This window comes from Piliocolobus tephrosceles, chromosome 8, assembly GCF_002776525.5.
Source record: "Piliocolobus tephrosceles isolate RC106 chromosome 8, ASM277652v3, whole genome shotgun sequence".
In the NCBI taxonomy this organism is placed as follows: Eukaryota; Metazoa; Chordata; class Mammalia; order Primates; family Cercopithecidae; genus Piliocolobus; species Piliocolobus tephrosceles.
This window is the reverse complement of record NC_045441.1, coordinates 43,572,666-43,586,555: the sequence shown is the minus strand read 5'-3', so window position 1 is coordinate 43,586,555 and position 13,890 is coordinate 43,572,666. Positions and strand designations below refer to the sequence as shown.

General features: G+C 43.8%; 1 protein-coding gene across 4 annotated transcripts in view; it reads right to left on the bottom strand.

Annotated features, from left to right (window-relative positions):
* Window positions 1-6,553: 6,553 nt before the first annotated feature.
* The window catches only part of EGFR (epidermal growth factor receptor), a 192,024-nt gene continuing 184,687 nt past the window's right edge, over window positions 6,554-13,890 (bottom strand). For 3 of the 4 annotated variants that reach the window (XM_023232039.3, XM_023232042.2, XM_023232041.2), the window contains one exon: window positions 6,554-12,957. In XM_023232039.3, the coding sequence (XP_023087807.1) occupies window positions 12,596-12,957 (362 nt within the window). In that variant the 3' untranslated portion in view covers window positions 6,554-12,595. The remainder of the gene's footprint in view (window positions 12,958-13,890) is intronic. The other variant, XM_023232040.1, reaches the window with a different exon arrangement.

Genomic DNA, 13,890 nt, shown 5'->3' with positions numbered 1-13,890 from the left:
CACTGGGCCCACAGCACTCTGTGAGTGCAGTGCCAGCTGGCTGACGCCCTCTCACACCAGTGGGGCTCTCATCATGTGCCTATATGGGCCGTCCTGGTCTCCCAGGAGCCAGGGCATTCCACTGAAGTGGTCCCAACAGGAAACACACACCCCACCACCTTGGCCCATTAGGTCTGCATCGCTTGCACTCAGGGCTCCTCCACAGGGAGGTGTGCGGCAAGGATTTTGTTCTGGGGGAGAAAGATCAGGAAGAAGAGAAAATTAAATAAGAAATTGCTAAAAGTTCTACTACAAGTGAAAGGAAGGGGAAAGGCCATGAACAGACACATAAATGTTTTCCTATTACAATTGCAGAAGTAATATGTATTCATTGTAAAAATTCAAGCAACAGAAGTGTATCCAATAAGAAGTAAAATTTCCTCTTTGTCATTTCGTCATTTCACGTTCGACTCCTTACTCACCAGAGGTCTCCACCATTAGTGAATTGACATTAATATTTCCAAGTGGTTTTCAGATTGTACACACACACAGGTATATGCACAAATAGAAGCTTTTTCTTTTTTTTCAAAACAAAAATACTATTCAGTAACTTGTTTCACTTAAAACTCTAGGATATACCTCCATGCTATTGCAGATGCATTTATTATTATTATTTTTGAGACGCAGTCTCACCCTATCACCGAGGCTGTAGTGCGATCTTGGCTCACTGCAACCTCCATCTCCCAGGTTCAAGCGATTCTCCTCCCTCAGCCTCCTGAGTAGCTGGGATTACAGGCGCCCGCCACCACACCTGGCTAATTTTTGTATTTTTAGTAAAGACGGGGTTTCACCATGTTGACCAGGCTGGTCTTGAGCTTCTGATCTCAAGTGATCTGCCTGCCCCGGCCTCCCAAAGTGCTGGAATACAGGTATGAGCCACCACACCTGGCCGGATTTATTGTTCTATCAACTGCAGAGACTTCTATACTATGATGCTCCATGATTTATGGGACTGTTTCCCTTTCAATGGGCATTAAATGTTTCCATTTTTTCTCCATTACAAATTGTGGTTTAGTGAACATTCTAGTTTATATGTCTTTCTATAGTTGAATATGTTCATATAATTTATCTTTACAAGTGAAGTTGCCATATCAAGAAGATATACAGATGTAAAATTTTATTTGCCTTCCAAAAAGTTTATAGTAATTCACATTCCCACCAAAATGTGTGGTGAAAGGTTATTCTGTTTTAAGTGGCATTTCTTTCATTGTTAATGAGGTAGGCTATATACCCATTAGTGCTATTTGCCATTTGTATTTTTTCCATAGATTGTCCATTGATACACTGTCAAAGTTTTAATAGTGCTTAAGTTTTTTACAAATTCATTGGAATTCTTCACATTTTAGGATATTAATTGTTGATATATCTTAAAAGTTTTTCTCCCTGTATATATATTGGCTTTTCTTCAGTGGTTAGTGATTTTTCCTTTAAAAACTGAAAAACTTTGGATTTCCTTCTTGTCCGTCTTTTTCTTTATGCCTTTGGGGTTTTGTGCTATGCACTAGGATCACCTCCCCTTCCTGAGATTCAAAATTATTCACATACATTTTACCCAATACTTTTTTTTTTTTTTTTTGCTGTTATGTTTAGATCTTCGGTCCATCTGAAATTTGTCTTTGGGTAGAGTGTGAAATAGAACCATAATTAATTTTCAAATGTATAGATGTTTTCTCCAAAATCATTTACTGGGTAGTCTGTCATGTCTGCCCATCTGGAGATGTCCTCTTTATCATGGACACATTCCTATGCACATGTGTCTGCTTCCAAGCTATGTTTCCATTAATTACTGTGCAGATTTAGTTATTATAGTTTTATATAGTATATTTTTATATAATTCCTTCACTACTCAATTGTTTTCCAAATGTTATTGGCTACTGTGGTACATTTTCTCTTCTAGATTCCAAATTCTAAAACTTATACTCCCCAAAATAACCACTGAAATTTCCATTTGAATTGCACTGAATGTATGTTATATTTAGGGATAATTGGTATCTTTACAACATCGTCTTCATATCCATGAATATAATGTATCTTTTTAAGTCTTCTTTTATGCCTGCAAAGATTCTTAGTTTTCGTTTTCATATTATTCTTGCACATTTAAGTTTAATTCTAGGTATTTTGTTGTTTTATTTCCTATTTTAAATGGAATTCTTTTCCATTAAGTTGTCTAATTAATGATGGATGGTATGTAGAAAAACTACTGATTTCATTTCTATGTGCTCACCCTACTGATTTTCTTGTTTAATTTTGTTTTCAGCTAATTATTTTGGGAGAGGCAAACTTCTGTTGTAAAGGGTCAGACAGGGAATATTTTTGGTTTTGTATCAAAGGATCTCTGTTGGAACTACCCAACTTGCCACTGTAGTATAAAAGCAGTCATAACAGACATAAATAAAAAGGCATGGCTGTGTTCCAATAAAACCTTATAGAAATAGGCTGCTGGCTAGATTTGGTTTTCTGACTATATTCTAATGATGCAAATACATCATGTTTAAGTAATATGTCTTCTCTTGTCCCCCAAAACACTGGGTTTCTGAAGAGTGTTGAATAACAGAGGTGATAATAGTTATCATTGTCTTGTTCTGATTTAAGGTGCTAGATAGACTCTTGGTATTTCACTCTTATGTTTGATGTTTCTTATTAATTTTTGACAGATACTTTAATCCAATTAAACATGTTGTCCTCTATTCCCAAGTGACTAAGAGATTTTAACAGCAATGTGATTGGGTGTTATTGATGCCTTCTGAACATGTGTTAATATTAACATTTCACCGATTATTTTCCTTATGTGTATAAACAAAATGAACTATCTTTTAATTCCTAGAATAAATAATTCCATTTCCTGCATTTCATTTAGGATTTCTATATCTACATTCATAAATAAAGCTATAGTTTTCTTTTTGTAGTATCTCTCTGATTTTTAGTACTATTCGGACCTTGTAGAATAAACTGAGAAGCTTCCTATCTTTTTGTGTTCTGAAACACTTTAATACAAAAATTAGCTATTCTTTGAAAGTTTGCAAGTATGCTCCAAAACCATATGGACTTGGTAAATGTTTCAGCAATGAGGCTTGCCCTTCCAGCGTCTTGTGTCATTGATCTGCAGGAGAAACGCTGTCCCCTCCACATATCACGTCTCTTTGTCCCTGACCCCTAAAGTCTGTGTGTGGCACTGGCCAGTGTTCCCTTAGACTTGTCCTTGGGAAGCCAGTCAGCCCAGGCAAAGTGCAAGTGCAGAGGGCAGGTTTGTCACTGCATTTCTGCTTGGGTTCAGGAAAGGTTAGATTATACAAGAGAGAAAGATGGAAGGAGAGGGGTATGGAGAAGCTGAAAGGGTGACAGGAGCAACCTCTTTAGAATGAAAATAGTCAGTAAAGGGTGGCCCCAAGCCATCTGGAGTGAGAGAGGGATGGCTCTCCCAGCTCTCACCTCCACTCCCTCTGAGACAGAGCTGCACTGGAGGTTTTAAGGGCATTACTGGTTCAAATAAGGGACTATGCAGTTTAGAAAAGTGAATGGATTTTTAGGCACCTGAAGGCTTTGGGCCTTCCGCTTCCTGTTGGGTTTTCAGGTGCCATTTGCCTGGGCATTGCCGCCTTCAGTCCTAAGTGATGCTGACCCTGGATTGCAGAGCCCCTGGCTTCCCCAGCTCCCCTTCCACATCTATGGGCTACGCCCTTTCCCTGGGGGTGGGCAGAAAGGACACAAAGATGGCAATCTGGGGCCTGCCCCTCTCTCTTCTGGGCCATGCTCAGGTGCTGGGAATGTGGGGAGTCCTTGCCGAGTGGCCCTGGGCTGTGAGCCTGTTCAGAGCTTTCAGTGTGCACACCTAGAAGCTCAAGTTGTAGCCCAGGGGTGGCCCACTGTGGGGCAGGATTACGTGACAGGTGAGAACCGAGGGATGGGCAGTGCAGGCTCACTTCAGATCTACACGGGGGCAAGGAGCTGAGGACCGGGAATGCCCTTTGCTTGAGCTCAGAAGGGTTGACTCTCAGGAGCAGGATAAAAAAGAGCTTTCTGTTTCTTTCAGAACCCAGTCTCCAGGTTTTCTAGTCCTGCGTCCAGGTAGGGAGAAAAATGGAAGGCAGAGGCCACAGAAAGCAGTGAGGGCAGGACTGGCCTCCCCAGGGTGCATGTCCCTGGGGCTCAGAGGTGATGAGCACAGAAGGGTGAGGGTGCTTCAGGGCACACATTTATAAATTGCAGACATCTGCCCATGGGCTCCCTATCATGCTTTGTTTATTGTTTTTGAGACCAGGGCAAATACCAAATGTGATCTTGCTGCTTCTTGGCTTGAGTGTTTAAAGGTCTTTTCTGGAGCAGTGGGGCCTGAGCCCTAGGAGAGGTGCACCCACGGCCCGATAGGAAGAGCAGCTCCCTCCTGCGTGTTGGACTCTCCATTCTAAAGAAATTGCCCCTCTCCCCACACAGGTATGATGACTTTTATAGGATTATTGGCCCAAAGGGAAAACCTCTTCCAGCTGAGACCCCATCTGCACCCAGCTTCAGCTGGAATCGCAATGCTCAGCGACAAGACAGTGGTGCCACTGCGTCTGCCCTGAGGTGAAGGCTGTTCAGCGGGATGGCCGGCTGTGGCCTCCACTTGGGGGAACATTTCAGGCTCAGAAAGCCAGCACCCCACAGTACTCCCCACACTTGCCTCATCTGCGGAATCCAGCCTTTCTCTATATGGACTAAACTCCCTAATTGAAGGCTTTGATTATAACAAACCTGCGTGTGCCTGAGGTGTTCCCAGGCAGCCAGGGTGTGGAGGCTCAGGAGCTGACAGAGGAGTGGGTGGAGGTGAGGCCCAGAGGCCGGCGGGTTCCCACATGGGATGCTGGGCCTTGAGCAGAATGCTGGGAAGCTCCAGATTTTCTCATTCTTCGTGGACCTGGCTATTCTGAAGTCCTGCTTCCACATGGAAATGTGGTTTACTCTCAGCCCCATGTTTGTGTATAGACAACGGATGGCATTCACCAGGAACAGCACAAAAGCAAAGCTGCGATCTTCCTGGAAACAGAGTCAGCACTGCGAGCATTAGGGGTGGTGTGAGCTGGCACAGCCTGCTTCCTGCCCTCACTTCTGTGTGAAAGAAATAAGTCAGGGCACTGTGCAGCCACCGGCTGGTGGAGGGAAAGGTGCTGGAGGGAGAGGTTTTACGAAAGTCAGAGCCACCAGGAGCCCCAGGGCCATCCCATCAGGTCAGGCGAGCTGTGTCTGGTGCTGGTTCACTCTCCGATGCCCATGGGAGGCACCCTGCCTGCCCTCCTCGCCCTGTGCATCGCCACCCAGCCTCCTGGCTGCTTGGCCCTTGATGCTGGGTTTTGGGAAGCTGTTCTCTCCTCTTCAGTGGCATCATCTGCTTCATCAACAGGTTTGCTTTTTCTCAGGTGTTGAGTTCAAATCCCCTAACTCTACTTTTACAGCTAGAACTGAGAAAACTTTCCATACTCGTTTATCTGTTTAAGCATTTAGACACATAACCTGAGCTTTTTATAATGTGCCATGTAACGATGTTCATGTGGTCCCATAAGATAATACCATGTTTTCACTGTATCTTTTTAATAGTTAGCTATGTTTTATATATACAGATCCTTACCATTGTACTGCAGTTGCCTGCAGAATTCAGTATAGTCCCAGGCTGTACAGATCATTAGCCTAGGAACAACAGACTACACCATATAAGTTAGGCGTGTGCTGGGCTGTGCCATCTAGGTGTGTGAAGTACACTCTGTGATGCTCGCACAGTGATGACATCTCCTAATGATGCGTTTCTCAGAACATGCTCCTGTGTTAAGGAAGCCTGACTGCAGTCTGAGCTCGATCTCCCTAGAACCCTCCCCTGCCACACCATGGCTATTCCCGATGTGCGGGTAGTGGCTTCATTACATTAAACATGGCAGTGAGAGGAGAGCTCCTGCCATGAAAGTTCTGGGTGGAGGGTGGGACCGCCCACACGTAAGGGAGGTTGGCGGGGAGTGAGTGGGGCAGCTGAGTGGGAGGCCCCATGCCCATGCTGAGACCCACTTAATTCCTCTGATTTTTAGCAGAATCAGGGTAAACTTCTACTTATTTTGGTGCTTTGAAGAAACAAAACCTGGGCTTGCCATAGAAAAATCTGTTCCCTCAGGGAATTCCCTCTTGGCTCTGTGAAGGAGAAAAACTACGAAGGGATCTTGGGAATGAGGGGTCTCAGGGGCACTGGAAGGCCCTGGCATGTGACGAGCTTGAGTTGCAATGTACCTGAGAGCCCGAGGGGCTGGCCCAACCAAAGGAGGAAGCCTCTGAGCTAGCCTGGATTTTTTTTTCATTAAAAAGTTATCTGGTTCCTGGGGTGTGATGGTGATGGTGGGAGAGGCTGATAGGGAAAGGGGGGCTCTCTGTACTTTCTGCTCAGTTTTGCTGTGAACCTAAAACTGCTCTAAAAATAGTTTATTAATTTTTTAAAAAGTTATCAGGAAAGAACATCTACAGTTGGTTAGATATGATTAATAACTAGTACCAAAACGACTTTGTTAACAAAGAATACATTATTATTATTATAAAGTACTCATGAGTAAAGAACAATTAATAATATACATCTAATTTTTTAATACTCAATGCACAATCAACATTTCTGATCAACAGTATAAACCATATAAAAGAGAATTCTGCTTTTCATTTGTACAAATACTGCTTTCATCATTGCAAAACTTTCAAGGTTAAAACGTACCATATGTCGAAGCTACAAAGCTGTTGCTTGAACATTTCTGAAACGAAGTTATTGCTGTCTATTGTTAGTCGGTTACATTGTCACCTCTAACACCAGTCATCAAATCCACAGGATCTCTTAATTTCCAAGAGATTGTATTGTACAGCAAGACTATTTTTGTGGCCAAATCAGGTCATAGGATTCCTTTTTTTAAAAAGATAAGTAAATGCATCCAGAAATGTATGCACGAATTTAAGGTTTCCCCATAGTTTTATCTGCTAGGTGATAGGGTGGAGCTTCTTAGTGCTTCTGCTGGGAATTCAGATAGGATAGACTTGCAGCGTCAGAGGACACACTGTGGGTAGTGCAGAGAGACATGGAAGGAAAACACACTGCCTGCTACAGTTTTCATCCCAGGTATAATTTGTGAAGAATGTATAACAAATGTTTCTTAAAGCATGAATCCTCTTCTTGAATTCTTGTTTTTATAAAAGCCATCCAACCACTTACTTAATCCTCTTGAAATCTGCCTTTTGTAATGTAACTGATAGGTCAATGTTTTCTTTCACTGTGGGAAATAAAGCCTACTTGGTTGCTTTGGGGAGAGCAACAATGTCAGCTGCATAAGTATCAGGAATATTATATTTTATTACTAGTCCACCCTTAATAAAGAGAGCAAGCTTAGGAAATGGAAAAGAGGTGTCTGTTTTATATTTCCTTTGCTTTTCAACCATTGTTTAGACACTCTCCCTTCTAGTGCTTGGAGAACCTTCGTGGAAACTCTGTTTAGGTTCTTGACTCTCAGCGACAGATGCGGAGGTCTTTGTGTCTCAGTTCTCCAGTCCTGAGAATCACATACTCCTGCAGAATTTGCCTCCAAGTCCAAGTCCTTGTGGCTAATCCCTAGGCCGGTAGTTCTCAACTTTGGCTGCACACTGGAATGACCTCAGGAGCTTTAAAAACTACAAACGCTTGGGTTTCAGCCCCAGAGATTTGCCTTTAATTGGTCTGAGGTGTAGCTGGGCTTCAAGCTTTTTAAAAGCTCCTCAGGTGATGTCACTGCAGCCAGGGCTGAGTAACTTCTTTAGGGTGGCTGGGCCCAGCCTCGGTAAGACTGTTGGTGAACTAACCAAAGTGTGCTGAACATTATTAGGGGTCTCCAGGTATGACTAGTTTATACTGATAGATGCATATCAATTTTCATATAAAAATAAAATAATTTGCATTGAAGTCACAGTATATATATAAACCAACAAAATGCTATGTTATTGCTTTTCTTACATGTACTGGGTCACACTGGCAGATGATGAGGGTATGGCATGCAGCTGGATTTTTCTAGTTGTAACAACAGTGAGCCCTTTCCATTAACATTGCCCCAACAGACTCAACAGAACCTGCCTCAGACCAGCTAAATGTGCCTTCCATCATCTTTTAAAATTTTCTAAATATAAAAACGATGCTTCTCTTCTTCACCATGACAATGACCTAGCTTAGCTCCCCAATGAGGTTGTGCCTTTTTGTAAGAGAGAAAAAGGGCTTTCCTCTTGCCTCAACTTAACCCTTTTAAACAAAGATTTCCGTTTCAAATTTTGATTTTATTGCAGTCTCTCTAAAGTAAACTGTGTTTCCTTTAGTAGAAAAATGAGTTTCTAAAAATATACTGTACAAAGTTCAGTGCTACATAAAGAGGATGATATCCCACAAAAAAGTTACAAAAATAGATTTACATTTAAAAATCCTGTCTGTGTCTTTAATAGTACAAAGCTGTACCCCTGGTATGGCAGGCGTGGCTGGTGAGAGAGGCAAGGGTTTCTGTTCTGTAAGGTTTTACAGCCCCCAGACAAGGAAATGTGAGCAGATCATTATATTGCAATAAAAGTGTGTGCTTATCACAAGAAAGAAATGCAGAGTAGATATTGAGGGCAATTTCAACAGCTGTTGCCTATGCGGAATAGCAGCTCATTCACAAAGGAGGGAAGAGACTGGTTTCTATAACTTACTTAGAGAATGTGGAGGGTTCCCAGGGCTTTTTCAAGGCTCCAGTGGGGGTATTTGCCCCTTTCCAGCTGAACTGCTGGTGACGATGATGAATTGGAGGCTTTTGGAATGACCACTAGCAGCCAAGTCTCAGGCTTAGCAGTGACTGCAAATTGTTCTCTCCACTGCACATGGGAATCTCTACCTTACCCAGCCTTTTATTCTACTCTAACTGGGGGCCCTGGTACAGACCCACAGTCCTGTACAACTGAAGACCCTAGAAATAAGGGTTTCAACCCTGGTTGCCCATTAGAATCATGAAAAAGCCCCTGAGATTTGGGTTGAATTGGTCTGCAGAGACCCCAAGCCCCTTCTTTTGAAGCTCCACAGGTGATTCTCTTCTGCCTGAGGGGAGGTGCTGAGTTCCAGTCACTAACCAGCCTCATCCTACGCAAGTGCAACCAGAGGCCTAGTGAGAGTGGCACTGGGTGGGTGGCCCCCCAGCGAGTGCCAAGCAGACCCCCACCAGGCCCTTCCTTTAGGCCAGAGGTTCTGGAAACTTTGATGAATGTTGCAATAACCAGGGGGTGCTCTGAAAAGGCCCTACGGCTGGGCTGCACCTGAGAAAATCAAGTCACAATCTTTCTGGTTGGGACCAGGAGATTCCCAAGGGCAGTCACCCTTGAGAACCAGTGCCTTTCCTGCTAAGCAATCCACAGTCCCCTTATGTCTGCAGTTGTGAGGCGGAGGTGGTAAGTCACAACATCAAGAACTTTCAGCAAACACCTAAGCTTTGTTGTCATCAGCTGGAGTGCAATAGGATGCGTCCACAATGCTCCCCCTTACAACCTGGACTCACAGCGAATGTAGAGTTTAGAAGACTCATCCCTTCTTTGATCCCTCATGGGGTGACAGGCATGGAGCAATTATAGCAGCTCCTTAGAGATGATGCAAGAAGATGCACGAAGGCTGGCGGCACCTGTGAATGTGAGCTCTCAGCTCCTTACTTTCCTTTGACCTCTGTTTCCAAAGGCCACATCTGAAGCGGGGGTCATGGGGTAAGGTCTTCCAGGAACCTGAGGAAGAAACAGCCGACAGGCTCCCTGTAGGGTATTAAGGCCAGGCTATCAATCAGGAAGACCTTCAGGGATGGAGTCCAAGCTTTGAGAACTGACGAACAGGGCTGTTAGGTGAAAATCATGGGACTTTGGGCAGCTCCTCTCCCGACCTGCCCACCATGGTCGCCAGATCCGTGGAGAGGCCAATGGCTTTGCGGCTTCTACCAGACAGAACTGTGCCTCCCTGGACAGATGACGTGAGAACTATTTTGGGAAGTACAATCTTAAAATTAATACATTTAGCAACTAAACTTTATGGTGGAAAATTAAAATATGAAGGAGAAGAAAGCTAGAATAGCTGTTGCTCTTTTATTATGTTAGCGTTTCAATCTACAAAAATACTAGAATTTAATGCTACAATGTGACTCGCTTACAACTGACCTGCCTCATCAATCATCTGCTTCTTGACACATAAGTGACAGCAGAATGTGAGTCCTTCTGTTTCCCAGTTCTGACTGAAATATTTCTGTTTGTCCTGAGGTGAATGAATAATGGAAGTGGTTTACTGACGATAAAAAATCTCAGACTCTTAGAAATGTTGTGTAGTCTTCTCACTAAGCATGTGCAGAGATGATAGCTCAAAATCCCTGTGGGGGATGCAACTTTTAGGGATCTTGCAGGATGAGCCAAGCTCATCCCCTGGCTTAGAGGGAGCAGGTTGCTAGGGCGAGTGACCTCAGCCTTATGCGGACTTCAGCAGTGAAGGCGTCTGGCAGCTGTTTCCTTGATCAGGGTGCCCCTGCTGCACCTGCACTTTCCACCTCCCCTGTGGCTGAGACCTGGTCATCCTCCTGTGAGGCCTCCCTGATGAACCTTCCAGGTCTCCTCAGGCAGGACCCAACCTTCCTGCTCTGTGCTCTCACTGTGCCTGGCTGATGGGTCCTGTCTAGCATTTGTCAGGTTGTTTTAAGGTTAGCATCTTTGAGTCCATTTCCTTTGCTAAATTGTGAATTTCTCAGAATCAGGGACTATGTTTTATTTATCTTTGTATCTTTCATACCCATACCAGGTTGGTATAGGTGCTTAGGGGTATTTGAGAGCATAATAGAGTGGAAATGAATATAATTTTATTTTCATTGAGACAAAAATCACATACTTTCTTAACAAAGCTGTAGGGGCCCTGATTGATCTGGGAGTCAAAAAATACTTTAAAAGCAAAAGGAACATTTTGTATGTGTGTGTGACTGAACATAACTGTAGGCTGAAAATATTTTCTGAACCATTTCTTCCTTGATAAATTGGATGGGGTGGATATTGACTAGGGCAGTTTAAAACACTGTTTACAAAGGGCTGCTGTTAACCAGTCAGGTTACAGGGCACACACAGATTAAGAAAAAAGGTGGGATCCTAACTAGCTGAATCTTCCAATTGTAGAGAAATTATTTTAGCAAGGAACTTTTTTTCTTCTAAAACATCTGCAAATTTTGTGAAAGCATTATCAATTTCAAACCCTAGTTTCATATTTACTACCTTAATTCCACATTACTCATAATGCCACTCTCATTCGCACCTGTAAAATGTCCCGTTGTGGCCAGAGCTATAAGTGCTTGAATAGCTGACTCAAGGAGGAGACACTTTTTGTTTGACAAAGGGTAAGGATGGGGTCTGGGGGCAGCTGACCTGGAGGGAACATATACTCTTTGAGTAAATAGCTTTTAAAGTGAAGTAAAAGGAGAAAATTATCTTCCATGAGTAACCCAAACTAATTTTGGGGGGTTGGGGTGATGGCTAAAGGAGATTTCAGAGCAGCTTCATTTTTGTGGTCTCCTGCTCTATGCCCCAAAGGACCTGATGCATTTCATCTGAGGCTCAAATTAGGAGATATGTTTTTGCGAGAACAAAATTGGTGTTATCCTTAGGTATTCCACATTCTCAGCTGTGGGCTATTGGTCTGAATGCCGATGAATCCAATGTGGGCTGGAATCCGAGTTATTATTTGATGTGTCATCCTCTCTTGCTGATTTTATGACAGCAAGACAGGGGCAGCATACTGAGTTTCAAAACAATGGAATGGAAGACAAACAAGTCAGTCTGACGCTCACAACTGGAAACCACTAGTCAACCAGTGGGGAGTAAGTACCGTAGGGATATTTTTACAAAAGTAAGTCTAAGGAAGAATTCTATCCCCTCCATTTCTTTTTTGCCCAGGAAGGGACAGAGTGGCTTATCCTATTGTACCTGCCATGACTTGATACAGTACCGATCTGGCCTGCTGGGGCCATGAAGGGCTTCTTGGATCTTTAGTGTTTTGCGGTGGAAGCCTTGAAGCACAACCACTGGAATCAAGCGTCCACTGGAAGACTTGTGGCCTGTGCTCCTTGCTCACAGTTGGGCCTGGATGAACTCAGGGTGGCAAGTGCTACCAGCAAGCTTCTTCCTTGTTGGAAGAGCCCATTGAAGTAAAAATGAATAGTGACAATGAAAAAGTCCAAGATCCCCAATCAATACAAATCCTGACATATACTTTTTTTTTTTTTTTTCAAATATACCTCCTTGAAGGATAAACTTCTGCTCAAAGGGACAATATTCTTGCTGGATGCGTTTCTGTAAATGCTTCACAGTTTGAAGACAAAGGAATGCACCTGCAACTTCCCAAAATGCGCCCGAGGTGGAAGCACTTCCTGGCTGATCGGTGTAAACGTTGCGAAACCAGTCTGTGGGTCTAAGAGCTAATGCGGGCATGGCTGTTGGGATGGAGGACCCGCTGTGGCTTGGTCCTGGGTATTGAAAGAGTCTGGATTTTTAGGGCTCATACTGTCCTCCGTGGTCATGCTCCAATAAATTCACTGCTTTGTGGTGCGACCCTTAGGTATTCTGCATTTTCAGCTGTGGAGCCCTTAAAGATGCCATTTGGCTTGGCTTCCTTGGGAAAGAAGTCCTGCTGGTAGTCAGGGTTGTCCAGGCTAATTTGGTGGCTGCCTTTCTGGGCCCAATGAGCAGGGCTGTCAAATGTGCTGTTGACACAGGTGGGCTGGACAGTGTTGAGATACTCGGGGTTGCCCACTGCGGTGCTGTGGGGGTCCTGGTAGTGTGGGTCTCTGCTGGGCGCAGGGTTCAGAGGCTGATTGTGATAGACAGGATTCTGCACAGAGCCAGCGGGCCTTTTGGGAACCGACTGGTTTATGTATTCTGAAGGTGGAAAGAAATCAGAGGTGAAGTAATCAGCAAAGCACCATCCCATGCAAGATCCCCGGGTTCTGAACCCTGTGAATGTCTTCAATAAGGAGATTATGACAGGGAGCAGGAGCCTTGGGAGGGCCCTCTTGCTGTTGCTGCAAAAGAAAGTGGGTTCTTTCCTGCACTTCTCAAAGTAATGGACATGTGTGTCTTTTGTAAATTTAAAGTTCTCAGAGGATAGCCTGCCTTGAGGAGAGTGTGTGTGTGTGTGTGTGTATGTGCATGCATGTGTACATGTATGTGGGGTGTGTATGTGGTATGTGTGTCTGGTGTGTGTATATGTGTGTATGCATGCTGTGTGTGTGGTGTGTGTGTGTGTAGTGTATGTTTGTATGTGTGTGGTGTGTGCATGTGTGGTGTGTATGTGTGTGTATGTGTGGTGTATTTGTACATGTATATGTATGGTGTGTGTCTATGTGTGTATGTAAGTGTGGTGTGTGTGGGGTGTGGGTGTGTATGTGTGTGTACATATGTGTATGTGGTGTGTGTACATGTGTGTGGTGTGGGTATATCTACATGTATGTGTGGTGTATGTGTGGTGTGTATATGTTTTTATGTGTGTGGGGTTTTTGTGATGTATGTGTGGTGTGTATATGTGTATGTATGTGTGGTGTGTGTGTGGTGTGGGCGTGTATGTGTGCATACATACATGTATGTGGTGTGTGTATGTGTCTGTGATGTATGTGTGTGGTGTGTGTACATGTGTGTGGTGTGTGTGTATGTGTGGTGTGTGTGGTGTGTATGTGTGTGTATATATGTGTGTGTATACATGTGTATGTGTGGTGTGTGTGGTGTGTATATGTGTATGTATGTGCGTGGGGTTTTTGTGGTGTGTGTGGTGTCTGTATACGTGTGTGTGTGGTGTGTGTGTGGTGTATGTGTGTG